A 13,608-nucleotide genomic window follows, 5' to 3' on the forward strand; every position below is an offset into this window, starting at 1 on the left:
GTTGGGATGCCACGGTAGATCCAGAAAGGTCGGGAATACACACTTGGCTGCCATCCTCATCTGTTGCTCCTTGAAACTGACCTTCCTGGATGGATTTTCCACTTTTCTCCTTAACTGATGCCTGTTATCCAGCTACCAAGCACACTTTCTTCTGTTCCCAAGAAAGCCATTGGTTGCATGTTGTTCTTAGCTATTTTAGCTACAAGGTGTGTGTCACCATTGTGATAGCTGACTAATTGCACAGGGGATTTTAGCACAGGAAGGCAGCTTCTGGTCTGTTTTGTGGAAAACCTACTTATTTAATAGGAAAAAGCCTCAGACATTGGTTTTTAGGCTGCATTATTTCTGTTATGCCTTTAGACGTTGTACTGCCAGAGGGGGATACTAAGTGACTACAGAAAAAGTAAAGTGGTTAATGATGATGTTTTATTTTAACGGAATCCCCATTATCTGATCTGAAATAAATATGCAGCAATCACCCACAGGATGATGTTAATTTTATATCATTAGAGAATTCAGAAATTTATAAAAGTAAGCTATTTCGGAAACAATTTTAAGGAGAAAAATAGTAATTTGGTTTTTGGATGAACAGCTGCACATCCTTCATGTTTATCAAACAAGTCATTTTCAGTCCATTTTCATAGATTATGTCCTTCCCCTGCCGTCTGCAATCTTCTAAATCCCTTTCATGCTAATGTCGGGCTCTCAGGGGCAGCCTCAGAATCTACATGCAGATGTCTGTGGACTCACAGAAGGGCAAAGCTGCCAGCTGAAGGCTCATAAACTTTTTTCTCAAATAGGAAACTGATGGGTTTGCCTCCAAGTTAATTCTTCGTGCTTCTAAGGCACCTCCCAGCTAGAATCCATGAATTTTGTAACCGTATTTATACTACGTCAAGGGGAAAGTGGGTGTGAAGGAGAGACAAGGAACTCAAAACTCAGAAAAAGCTTACTAATCAGCTCTTGAATGGCTTCATCTTTGTGTAATTCTTTTTTTTAGAGAGAGAGAGACAGGGTCTCACCCTGTTGCCCAGGCTGGAGTACAGTGGTACAATAGTGGCTCACTGCAGCCTCGAACTCCTGGTTTCAAGCAATCTTCTCACCTTAGCCAGATGAGTAGATAAGACTACAAGCGTGTGCCACCATGCCTGGCTAATTATTTAATTTGTTTTTAGAGACGGGGTCTTGCAGTGTTGCCCAGGCTGGTCTCAAGTTCCTGGCATCCCAAATTGCTGGGATTACAAGAATGAGCTACTGTGCCTGGCCATTTTGTTATAATTCTTATCACAGGTATTGGAATTTAGAAGAGAGAGAGCTAGGGAGAGAGCAAGCCATGTGACCCATTGCTGTCATTTGCTGTTATATTCAGTTACAATGTATTTCTGGAATTTGAAAAAAATTATCTTGAAGGGAAATAGGAAGAAGGATATGATTATCAAGTAACTGTGTGCCAGATAGCTTCTGTCATACAATATATTGTACAAGGAGAAAATCGTTGTGGGGGTCTAGGGATAATACATGGTCCCTTGGGCAAGGAAGATGTTTAATGTACAGAATTACTATTATTACTGTTTTTGAGATGGAGTCTCTCTCTGTTGCCCAGGCTGGAGTGCAGTGGCAAGATCTCAGCTCACTGTAACCGCCACCTCCCCGGTTTAAGCAGTTCTCTGCCTCGGCCTCCCGAGTAGCTGGGATTACAGGTGTGTGCCACCTCGCCCTGCTAATTTTTGTATTTTTAGTAGAGACAGGTTTCACCATCTTGGACAGGCTGGTCTTGGACTTCTGACCTCAAAGACACCCGCCTTGGCCTCCCAAAGTGCTGGGATTACAGGCGTGAGCCACTGTGCCCAACCTGCACAGAATTATTTTATAAGCTATTCTTCATTCTTCCTTGATTTCCACTGTGTTTGGTGTTGATATTTCTTGACTATCTCACATAGGAATTTTAATATTTTCTTAGTGTTTAAAATACTTTTAAAATAAGCTAATACCAAGAACTAAATGGGATGTGATTTTGCAAAATCTCAATTCTAATTCTCTTTCAAAGTGAGAAAGCTAGCCAGCTTTGAAATGGATGCTGAAAACACTTTGAAATGCACCCAGAAGCAATAATAATTATCAGCATTTAATATATTTACATATTCACCCTCCCTTTTCAGAACTGATACGCTATTTTAAAATCCTTACTACATCTATATAATGTTATTTATCCATATTAATTTTTTTTTGAGACAGTCTTGCTCTATTGCTCAGAATGGAGTGCAGTAGCACAATTTTGGCTTGCTGCAGCCTCTGCCTCCCAGGCTCAAGCAATTCTCCTGTCTCAGCCTCTTGAGTAACTGGGACTACAGGTATGTAATTTTGTATTTTTAGTAGAGACGGGGTTTCACCACATTGGCCAGGCTGCTGTCAGACTCCTTGCCTCAAGTCAGTCCTCCCACCTCAGCCTCCCAGGCATGAGCTACCGCGCCTGGCTTTCTGTATTACTTTAATAGATGGAAATTAGTAAATGAGAATAGGATTCATCTTAAAACTGCCCCCTGCTGGAAGAAGCTTGCAGTTCACTGAAAAGCCAGACTTGAGTACAAGGTCTGGGATGATACATATTTTTTAAATAAATCGACAAAAAATTTAAAAAAGGTTGTGAGCCCTCAGCTTGTAGCTTTGCTCTTCTGTGAGTCCACAGACATCCACATGTAGCTTCCTGAGGCTGCCCCTGATAACCTGACATTAGCACGAATAGTTTTTAGGATAAATGATGTTTCCTCAATAATGAGGGTTATTTAAACACTGAAAGAATAAATATCAGAGCACAAATAATTTCGTATTTATCCAATTGGAGAAATATTGCAAAGTGGCAGGTAAATGTTCAAACTGAGAGAAGTTAATAAATGAGGGAGTGTATAATTTGTACTTCATTGTCAACAGATCACTGGAAGATCTTTATGTAGGCCAAGCAAGAACAAAGCTAAGTTGTAGGTTCCTTTCATTGTGCTACCATTGCCAGGCCTAAGGAATATTTCTAAAGGTGCGTAGATCTGTTTTACTACATTTCACTTATTAAACCATTGCCTAAATATGTTTTCTGTAAAGAAGATTTAATATTGCTTTTCTTCTGGTGACTGAAATTAGGCTTTTAATTATCCCAATTCATTAATAAATCGGAAAATAACAATTTTTTTTCTCAGCCTCATGAATGACTCATATATTGCTCCTTCTTTTTCTCTAATCCATCTCAAAATACTTAGGAGATATACACATATTACAAATTATATAAAATAATTCGTGCTCAGATATTCTTCCAGTGCTCTTAACCCCAAAATGCTATTTTTGTGGAATTACATAGTTCCAATGAGAATGTTGAGAAAAAGATTTGATTGTTTTGCCTTTGTGTAAGAGAAACTGTGGCTATAGGGAGTTAGGCATCTTTAAAAAAGTTGCTAAATGTACATTAGCATCTTTCATAGGAATTTCATTCAGGGGAGGAAAATAGAAAAAGAGAAAAAATAGTTGGAAAGAAAGGGAAAAAAAAAGAAAATGAACACAGAGAATCTGAAACAAACAGATAAAATAAGGTAGTAGACATCCCCAAATATCAGTAACCCACAATGGACTAGCTCCTCCAGTTAAAAGACACTAAGTGTCAAACTGCATTTATTTACATACAGGTACATACATGCATTATACACACACATACTTTTTTTTTTTTTAGACGGAGTCTCGCTCTGTCACCAGGCTGGAGTACAGTGGCACAATCTCAGTTCACTGCAACCTCCACCTCCTGGGTTCAAGCAATTCTCCTGCCTCAGCCTCTCAAGTAGCTGGGCATGTGCCACCACACCCAGCTAATTTTTGTATTTTTAGTAGAGACAGGGTTTCACCATGTTGGCCAGGATGGTCTCAATCTCTTGACCTTGTGATCTGCCTGCCTCGGCCTCCCAAAGTGCTTGATTACAAGCATGAGCCACTGCACCCAGCCACACACACATATTCTTTTTATGAGACATATCTAAAATTTAAGGATACATAAAGGTTGGAAGGCTGAAAACTGATTTCCATGGAGTACACAATCAAAAGAAAGCTACACCAGCAGTATTAATACCAGACAAAATAGGCTTTAAGGCGAAGGGCATTCCTCTGTCTGGGAGATGAAGAGGGTCACTACCTAATGATTAAAATTTCCATTAACCAGGAATAGAAAAAAATTTATAAGCTTGTACACACATGATAACTTAGCCTTAAAATGGAGGAAGCAAAAGTGACCAAATTATACAGAAAAACAACACATCCACCTAATAGTGGGAGAATCTAACAGATCTCCGCTGGTAATAGTTAAAACAGGCCGTGCACAGTGGCTCATGCCTGTAATCCCAGCTCTTTGGGAGGCTGAGGCAGGCGGATCACCTGAGGTTGGAAGTTCAAGAGCACCCTGAGCAAGCAACATGGTGAAACCCTGTCTCTACTAAAAATACAAAATTAGCCAGGCATGGTAGCACATGCCTGTAATCCCAGCTACTCAGGAGACTGAGGCAGGAGAATCGCTTGAATTGGGGAGGTGGAGGTTGTGATGAGCCGAGATCATACCATTACACTCCAGCCTGGGCAACAAGAGTGAAATAAAATAAATAAGAGTGAAACAAAATAAAATTAAAAAAAAAAAAGTTAAAACAGACCCCCAAAAAATCAAGATCTAGAACTTGTAAAGCACAGGAGCTGGATATACTGAACATGTTTATAATACTGTACCAAACAGCTGCACAAACACATTCTTTTCAAGCACACGTAGCAGATTTATGAAATTTGATGACATTGAACCAAAAGCAAGTCTCAAACTGTCAAAGGATTACTATCAAAATGGACAAGCCTACTCCGATCAGAGTGAAAATGAGTTAGACATTAAAATGATTTTAAAAAACCTCCCATCTGTTTGCAATTTAAGAAACATACATCTAAACAATTCATGAGGCAAGGAAGAGATCAGACAGCAATTAGAAAGTATTTAGAATCAGCTGGCAGAAACTCACATCTTTAATCCCAGCACTTTGGGAGGCTCAGGCAGAAGGACTGCTTGAACCAAGGAGTTCCAGGCCAGCCTGGGGAAGATAGTAAAACTCTGTACAAAAATAAAATAAAGATAGCCAGGTGTGGCCAGGCATGGTGCCTCATGCCTGTAATCCCAGCATGTTGGGAGGCCAAGGTAAGAGGATTACTTGAGCTCAGGAGTTTGAGACCAGCTTGCAGAACATAGCAAAATCTCATCTCATTAAAAAAAAAAAAAAAAATAGCCAGGTGTGGTGGTGCATGCTACTCAGGAGGCTGAAGTAGGAGGGTGGCTTGAGCCCAGGAGTTTGAGGCTACAGTGAGCTATGATAGCGCCACTGCACTCCAGCCTGGGTGACAGACTTTATTTATTTATTTTTTTAAAGACAGAGCCTTGCTCTGTTACTCAGGCTAGAGTGAAGTGGCACCATCTTGGCTCACTGCAACCTCCACCTCCCAGGTTCAAGTGATTCTCCTGTCTCAGCCTCCCTAGTAGGTAGGATTATAGGTACCCACCACCATGCCCAGCTAATTTTTATATTTTTAGTAGAGACGGGGTTTCACCATGTTGGCCATGCTGGTCTCAAACTTCTGACCTCAAGGGATCCGCCTACTGCAGCCTCCCAAAGTGCTGGGATTATAGTCGTGAGCCACTGTGCCTGGCCCTCTATTTTAAAAAATAAATAAAAATAATAAAACATGTCAAAACTGTTCAGGTGCTGGGTGTGGTGGCAGATGCCTGTAGTCCCAGCTACTTGGGTAGGAGAATCACTTGAGCCTAACTTGGGAAATACAGCAAGACCACATCTGGAAAATAAATAAATAAATAAATAAAAATTAAACAACCTGGTGGGGAACAGCTGAAACAATACTTAGAAATGGATGTCTTGCTGGGTGCAGTGGCTCATACTTATAATCCCAGCACTTCGGGAGGTCAAGGTGGGTGGATCACCTGAGCCCAAAGAGCTTGAGACCAGCTTGGGCAATATGGTAAAACCCCATCTCTACAAAAAATACAAAACATTATCTGGATGTGTTGGCATGTGCCTGTAGTCCCAGCTACCCAAGAGGCCAAGGCAGGAGAATTGCCTGAACCCTAGAGGTTGAGGCTGCGGTGAGCCAAGATTGCACTACTGCACTCCATTCTGGTAGACAGAGTGAGACTCTGTCTCAAAAAAAAAAAAAGACACACAGCTGCAAGAGAGAATCTTAGGAGCAAGATATAAGCAAAAAAAAAAAAGCAAGGTGTAATAGAATAAATAGAACATGGTAACATTTTTGGAGATATAAATAAATGTTGTAAACTATAAAGAGAAACAAGGGGCTGGGCGAGGTAGCTCACGCCTATAATCCCAACACTTTGGGAGGCCAAAGCAGGGGGCGGATCACAAGGTGAGGAGTTAGAGACCAGCCTGGCCAATATGGTGAAACCCTGTCTCTACTAAAAATACAAAAATTAGCCTGGTGTGGTGGCACGCCCCTGTAGTCCCAGCTACTCAGGAGGCTGAGGCAGAAGAATTGCTTAAACCTGGGAGACAGAGGTTGCAGTGAGGTGAGATCGAGCCATTGCGCTCCACTCCAGCCTGGGTGACAGAGCGAGACTTCATCTCAAAAAAGAAAGAAAAGAAAAATAAGGGAATGATAAAACTCCAGAAATGACAACTTTGAAGGAGGAAAGGAATGTGACAGAGGGAAAAACCAAGCCTGTCGCACTGAGGACATCAGACAATAGCAGTGTTCTAGAATTGGGCACATTTGTATCATTCTCTTATATCTTGCATTCATCTTATAACCTTTGAATGTGGACAGTATTTAATAAAGTTAAGTACATTTAAAATAAGTGCACAACCCAGCGTGGTGGCTCATGCCTGTAATCCTAGCACTTGGGGAGGCTGAGGTGGACGAATCACTTGAGGTCAGAAGTTCAATACAATCCTGGCCAACATGGTGAAAACCCATCTCTACTAAAATTATAAAAATTAGCTGGGCTTGGTGGTGGGTGGCTATAATCCCAGCTACTTTGGAGGTTGAGGCAGAAAAATCACTTGAACCCGGGAGGTGGAGGTTGCAGTGAGCTGAGACCATGCCACTGCACTCCAGCCTGGATGACACAGTGAGACTCTATCTAAAAAAAAACATAAAAAATAAGTGCAGTTGCTAAATTACAGGATACCTGTTCCTGTATATGTGCAAGAAAAGTATTAATTTTTTGGAGAAAAGTTTAACTTATAATGAGTTCTTAATTACTTAGGTTTCATGATTTAAATTTTCTCTTCTATAAAGGTGTTTCTTCCCCTACCCCCATTCCCTTTGCCTTGCTGCTCCTTAATTGCAGGAAAGATTTGAAGCACTCTTCACCATCTATGATGACCAAGTTACTTTTCAGCTGTTTAAAAGCTTTAGAAGAGTCAGAATAAATTTCAGCAAACCTGAAGCGGCAGCAAGGGCGCGAATAGAACTCCACGAAACAGACTTCAATGGGAAGAAGCTAAAGCTGTATTTTGCACAGGTACTTCTCAGTGAAAGAACACTGTTCTCTAAACTTGTCCTTCTCCATCCAAAAATATTTTTAGTTCACCATTTTCTGTATTATTGTAGCAGAGGTGTGTGGAATGAACCATCTCAATCAGCAAATAATATAAAAATATTTTCCCTTCATTTTACGGATACATAATTTTATTTATTTATTAAGCACCTTTGCCTTACCTAACTTTATTTTGCTGAGAATAGTAGTTAACGGAGTTTATTTTTCTGGCAGCTTTGCTCAACTGGGATTCTGTGTGGGTACCCCCCACCGACCCCCAAGGTTAGGGAACTCACTTCTCTCCTGTGCATCTAGAATGGCACACAGGAAACAGGACATGAGATCCTTGGGAAAATGGAGAAAATGGTTTCTTAAATCGTTTTCTGTGTTCTGAATTCATATGAGGAACCGGGGAGGTGACGTAGAACTGAACAAAAAGGCTGCCTTTGACTCTGAAGTTGCTGAGGATCCTGTAGGGAACCAAAAACTGGCTGTGCTGAGTAGCTTCTGATCCTGCATTGGTGTGACTCTGGGAAACCGATTTCTTCGGAGAAGAGTTGGCAAAATAAAGGGATTACTTGTGTATTAAGTACACTGTTTTATTTTCAAAAAAGTAATTTTTTCAGTCTCACTTTCAAATTTTAAAAAAAGATTTGTTGCCTTATATTGCAAGTAAAAATCTAAATGAAAGAGATGTCTTGGCGTTTCTTGGTAGAGTCTTGAGATGGAGTACAAAATAAGTCATTAAAACCTAATCTCTTCTAAGGCCGGAATTTAGTAATTACTAAATTCCAGAGAAATGTCATTCATTTCTGTTCATCCATTTATTTATTTTCTTTTTAAAAAATTATTTATTTTCTTTTATTTATTTTTTTGAGATGGAGTCTCGCTCTGTCACCCAGGCTGGAGTGCAGTGGTGCAATCTCAGCTCACAACTTCTGCCTCCCAGATTCAAGTGATTCTTCTATCTCAGCCTCCCTAGTAGCTGGGACTACAGGCACGCACCACCACATCTGGCTAATTTTTGTATTTTCAGTAGAGACAGAGTTTCACCATGTTTGTTGACCAGGCTGGTCTCGAACTCCTGACCTTAGGTGATCCACTCTCCTCGGCCTCCCAAAGTGCTAGGAGTACAGGCGTGAACCACTGCGCCCAGCCCATCCATTTGTTTTTTATTCAGTTAATATTTATGAAGCACTTACCATGTGTGGCCATGTGCTGTGCACTGAGTGGCCAGTGGTGAGCCAAACAGACCCAGTCCTACCCTCTTGGAGATTATAGACTGTTTAAGAGAAATTTTTAATGTTCTGCAAAAAGATGGAACAGTAAACATAAAGGTGAAAAATGAAGAAAACAGCCCAGTTTGCAAACTGGCTTTGAGCGTCTCGCTCCCTGCAGGTGCAGACATCTGGCGAAGTGCGGGACAAGTCGTATCTCCTGCCGCCCCAGCCGGTCAAGCAGTTCCTCATCTCCCCTCCAGCCTCTCCTCCGGTGGGGTGGAAGCAGAGTGAAGACGCAATGCCTGTTATAAATTATGATTTACTCTGTGCTGTTTCCAAACTGGGACCAGGTAATACACTTCTCTTTTTCCTCTTTTCTTCCCCAAGAAACTTGTATTGAAGATCATATTCAGCAGTGTGCGTTGTGGCCATATGGTTAGAGCAGAAGATGAAGTCACACACACCGGGTTCAAATTCCAGCTGTGGCATCTGCTTGCTCTGTGATCTTGAGCAAGTTACTTAGCCTCCATTTTCTGAGCCTCTACTTTTATATCTATAAAGTGGGGAGAATCATATCCACCATTCAATGTGGTTATAAGTATTAAATGAGGGCCAGGTGTGGTGGCTCACACCTGTAATCCTAGCACTTTGGGGGGCTACAGCGGCCAGATTGCTTGATGTCAGGAGTTCGAGACTAGCCTGGCCAACATGACGAAACCCCATCTCTACTAAAATACAAAAAACCAGTTAGGAGTGGTGGCGTATGCCTGTAGTCCCAGCTACTCCAGAGGCTGAGGCAGGAGAATTGCTTGAACCCAGGAGGCAGAGGTTGTGGTGAGCCGAGATCACACCACTGCACTCCAGCCTGGGCAATGGAATGAGACTCCATCTCCAAAAAAATAAAAATAAAAGGCTGGGCACAGTGGCTCACGCCTGTAATTCCAACACTTTGGGAGGCCTAGGTGAGCAGATTACGAAGTCAGGAGATTGAGACCATCCTGGCCAACATGGTGTGAAACCTGTCTCTACTAAAAATACAAAAATTAGCTGGGCGTGGTAGCATATGCCTGTAGTCCCAGATACTCGGGAGGCTGAGGCAGGAGAATTGCTTGGACCCACAAGGCAATTGCAGAGAGCTGAGGTTGTACCACTGAACTCCAGCCTGGAGACAGAGCGAGACTTTGTCTCAAAAAAAAAAAAAAAAGTAAACAAAATAAAAAATAAGTAGTAAATGACGTATATATAATAATAAATGTAACTGCATTTTTTACTACTACAAATTTTGCTAGTACTTGATAGGCAGTTAGTGACTATTGGGTGCCACTGAGTATCAGATAGACAACAACTTCTTTGAATATATTTCAAGGAGTTGGTGGGATATCATCTCATTCCTTCAATATTTTTGTCATTTCCTCTATTCCTTTTGTTTATTTTCTCCACCTCTCTGCTCCTTTTAAAATCATGTAAGAAACTGATGCGATGCTGGTTCAGACAGCTGTCTATCCAAGACAGAGCTATGTGTCTTGTAGGGGAATAAAAGAGGCATTTTGAGGAAGAAGTGACTCAGTACTGTTTTTAAACTTTGGAGCTGGATATCCAAGGTCCTATAATCAAGGGATTGCCTGTGCTGCCTGTAGCCTTACAATTATCTCCCAAAAACTGAAAACCGAAACCATTACGAAGTTAAACAGATTTACTTGGCCAGGCGTGGTGGCTCCCCTGCTTTGGGAGGCCGAAGCAGGCCTGGGGTCACGAGTTTGAGACCAGCCTGGGCAACATGATAAAACCCCATCTCGACTAAAAATACAAAACTTAGCTGGGCATAGTGGCACACACCTGTAGTCCAAACTACTAGGTGAGGCTGAGGCAGGAGAATCCCTTGAACCTGGGAGGAGGTTGCAGTGAGCTGAGATCATACCACTGCACTCTAGCCTGGGCAACAGAGTGAGACTCCATCTCAAATAAGTAAACAATTAAAAAGAATAAACAGATTTACTCATATTATTCATAAAACAATAATTAGTGTTTGCATTTTAGCTCCCAAGACCTCAGTACTGAAATAACATAAGAGCCTTAAAGTATCAAATCTCTAACAACAAAACAAGATAAAATACTCTGACATAGGATTTAAAGATTTAAAAAGCAAGAATCACCCATTAAAATAGGAGTAGAACAAAATATTGCAAGAAACAAAAGAGTTCTTTTTGCTGGAGGTGAAGCTTTTGTCATGGTTCTCACTTGGTTTGCCCCCGCAGGAGAGAAGTACGAACTTCACGCGGGAACGGAGTCGACACCCAGCGTGGTGGTTCATGTCTGTGAAAGTGAAACTGAAGAGGAAGAAGAAACCAAAATCCCCAAACAGAAAATTACCCAGACGAGGCGCCCCGACCCTCCAACCGCAGCACTGAATGAGCCCCACACCTTCGATTGTACGCTGTGAGGCCCTTGCTTGTGGTGCGAGGCGGCTGTCTTCGTGGGCTCCGGCCATGGTGATCTCTGCCTCGAGGCTGATGTGTTGCTGTGAACAGCGTAGGTGAGACTTTGCAGAGTGAGGTTTAGGTCTTCTCACCACGCCTGGTGTAGAGTAGCAGCTGATTTGACCCGTCCCAGATTGTAAGTGATATTCCAAATGGCACTTTACATTAAAGGAAAAGCCTCCAAGATGTGGCCACCCTGAACCATTTTTAAATAGTGACAGATTAGGAAACCAGCTTCCTGCCCCTCCAGCCGGTTAATTCCTCCTGCTTCTGTATCTCATGGGTTACCACAAACTGGAACTCTAGTCACACCCAGTACAGTACCCTTTTTATGAATTTAAAAATAGTCTTACAATTTTAATCATCGTCCGTGGGTATTTTTGTACCGGTATAAATAGCTTCTAATTAATAAATCGATCAAAGGTTGTTATTCTATATACATGAAATTTTTTGCAGGAAAAGAAACCTGAAATACAGAATAATTTATAGAAATCATGGTTCTCAAGTATTTGTTTCATTAGCTTTGGGTAAGAAATGCCAAATCCACTTTTAGGATCAGTCTTAGGACACAGATCCACCCACGTGTTGCCCTTACCTGGAATTTGGGATAAAGCAATGGACAGGCCCCGTTCCTGATGCGGCGCCCTCCAGGCATGGCTGCCGGGGAAGGATGGCTACTTTGGAAGTGGGACATATCACAAATGAGCCTGAATGATTAGGATTGCAGGTGGCTACTGCATTGTGCTGTTCATGACCGTGTTCTAGCCTCTAGACCACCCCACTACCTTCATTCACCAGTTTTTATCCTTCACCTTTGCCAATGTCTATCATGTTAACCATTAGTTCTCGAGTTTTTTGCTATGATGTGTATACTTATGTATGTCATTTATAGACTTTCAACTAGAAAGGTCATGATAAGGTTTTCTGAAGACCATTTGTAAATTGTCCACTTAACCATTTTTCAGCTTGCTTTGAAAGAAGTCACACCTACTATTTTTCTATTAATTAGGCAATGAGAGGGAGATCATTCAGTTTTACTTTGCTTTTTGTTGAAATTTTTTACTCTGGATTGCAGTTGGCGCTTTTCCTAAAACCAAATTGTTCTCACTTCTGTGTCAGAATGTATATTTGAAGCTCTCTAAGAAGCAGCGGGATCTTTTTAACTCTTTCCGGTGTGTTTCGACTTTGAAGTCTCTTTTGTAGAAAAGTCTTGTAACTGAGAAGGCTTTGCCTTGGACCGGGTGGGTCTGCTGGCCTCTCCTCACTGTGCTGTTTCCTTTGTGTGGCACACGTGGGAAGCTCCCTGGCATGTGAAGGAGATGCAAACATGAGAACTAGTGAACCAGTGTGGCTGCCACCACGAAGGAACAGAACACAGGCATTCAATGATGATGTCCGCACCGTGTGGTAACATGTCATTGTGGTTTAGTTCTCACTATGGTAAAATTTACTTCTGAGCACTTACACTGTGTTGCATATCCCCAAATTCTTGTTTCTATATTTTCCTTGCCCTCAAATACTCTTGAGGTGATAAACCTTTCCATTTGTAGCCAACTACCATTGCTAAGCCTCCATGTAAATTCAGTTGAAATTTGCAATTCTATCAGCAATTAATGTATTGAATGCAGATCATCATTTGTCATTTTAATAAATGTACTTTACAGTTCTGGACTCTGCTTTGTGCCCATTTTTTGTTGCAAGGTGGACCCTGTATGTCAGGAGACATGTATTGTCAACAATTGGGAATTTTTAAAATTTCCTTTTAGGTAATAGTTACTCACTGTAATTTTCTAAGTGATCAAACTCCATGTTTTCTTATTTGGCTTGGCTTTCATTCTCTGCCTGCCAATTAAACAATATTCTATTCTTGGCCAGGCATGGTGGTTCAAGCCTGTAATCCCAGCACTGTGGGAGGCTGAGGAGGGCGGATCACCAGAGGACAGAAGTTTGAGGTCAGCCTGGCTAACATGGTGAAACCCTGTCTCTTCTAAATATACAAAATCAGCTGGGCGTGGTGGCACGCGCCTGTAATCCCAGCTACTAAGGAGGTGAAGGCAGAAGAATCCTTTGAACCTGGGAGGCGGAGGTTGCAGTGAGCTGAGATCATGCCACTGCACTCCAGCCTGGGTGACAAAGTGAGACTTGGTCTCAAAAAAAAGAAGAATATTATTTCTAACACATGAGACTTTATACTCAAGCAGTGCAAATTACCCAGTGGTTTTCTATTTTTCTGTTTTTGAGGGCATTGAATAAACTGAAGAAAACTTTAAACCAAAATTAGAGAGAGAGAGTCATTTAAATTTTTCTGAATGGAAAACATTAATATTTTCATTTTTCTAGTATAATG

General features: G+C 41.5%; 1 protein-coding gene across 3 annotated transcripts in view; it reads left to right on the forward strand.

The window, feature by feature from the left end:
- Positions 1–12,932, forward strand: part of RCAN3 (RCAN family member 3) — a 41,571-nt gene extending 28,639 nt beyond the window's left edge. For 2 of the 3 annotated variants that reach the window (XM_035308155.3, XM_035308154.3), the window contains exons 3-5: positions 7,376–7,549; positions 8,963–9,134; positions 11,040–12,932. In XM_035308155.3, coding sequence (XP_035164046.1) covers positions 7,376–7,549; positions 8,963–9,134; positions 11,040–11,224 — 531 coding nt within the window. In that variant the 3' untranslated portion in view covers positions 11,225–12,932. The remainder of the gene's footprint in view (positions 1–7,375; positions 7,550–8,962; positions 9,135–11,039) is intronic. The other variant, XM_035308157.3, reaches the window with a different exon arrangement.
- The last annotated feature ends 676 nt before the right edge of the window (positions 12,933–13,608 follow it).

This window comes from Callithrix jacchus, chromosome 7 (assembly GCF_049354715.1).
Source record: "Callithrix jacchus isolate 240 chromosome 7, calJac240_pri, whole genome shotgun sequence".
Taxonomy (NCBI): Eukaryota; Metazoa; Chordata; class Mammalia; order Primates; family Cebidae; genus Callithrix; species Callithrix jacchus.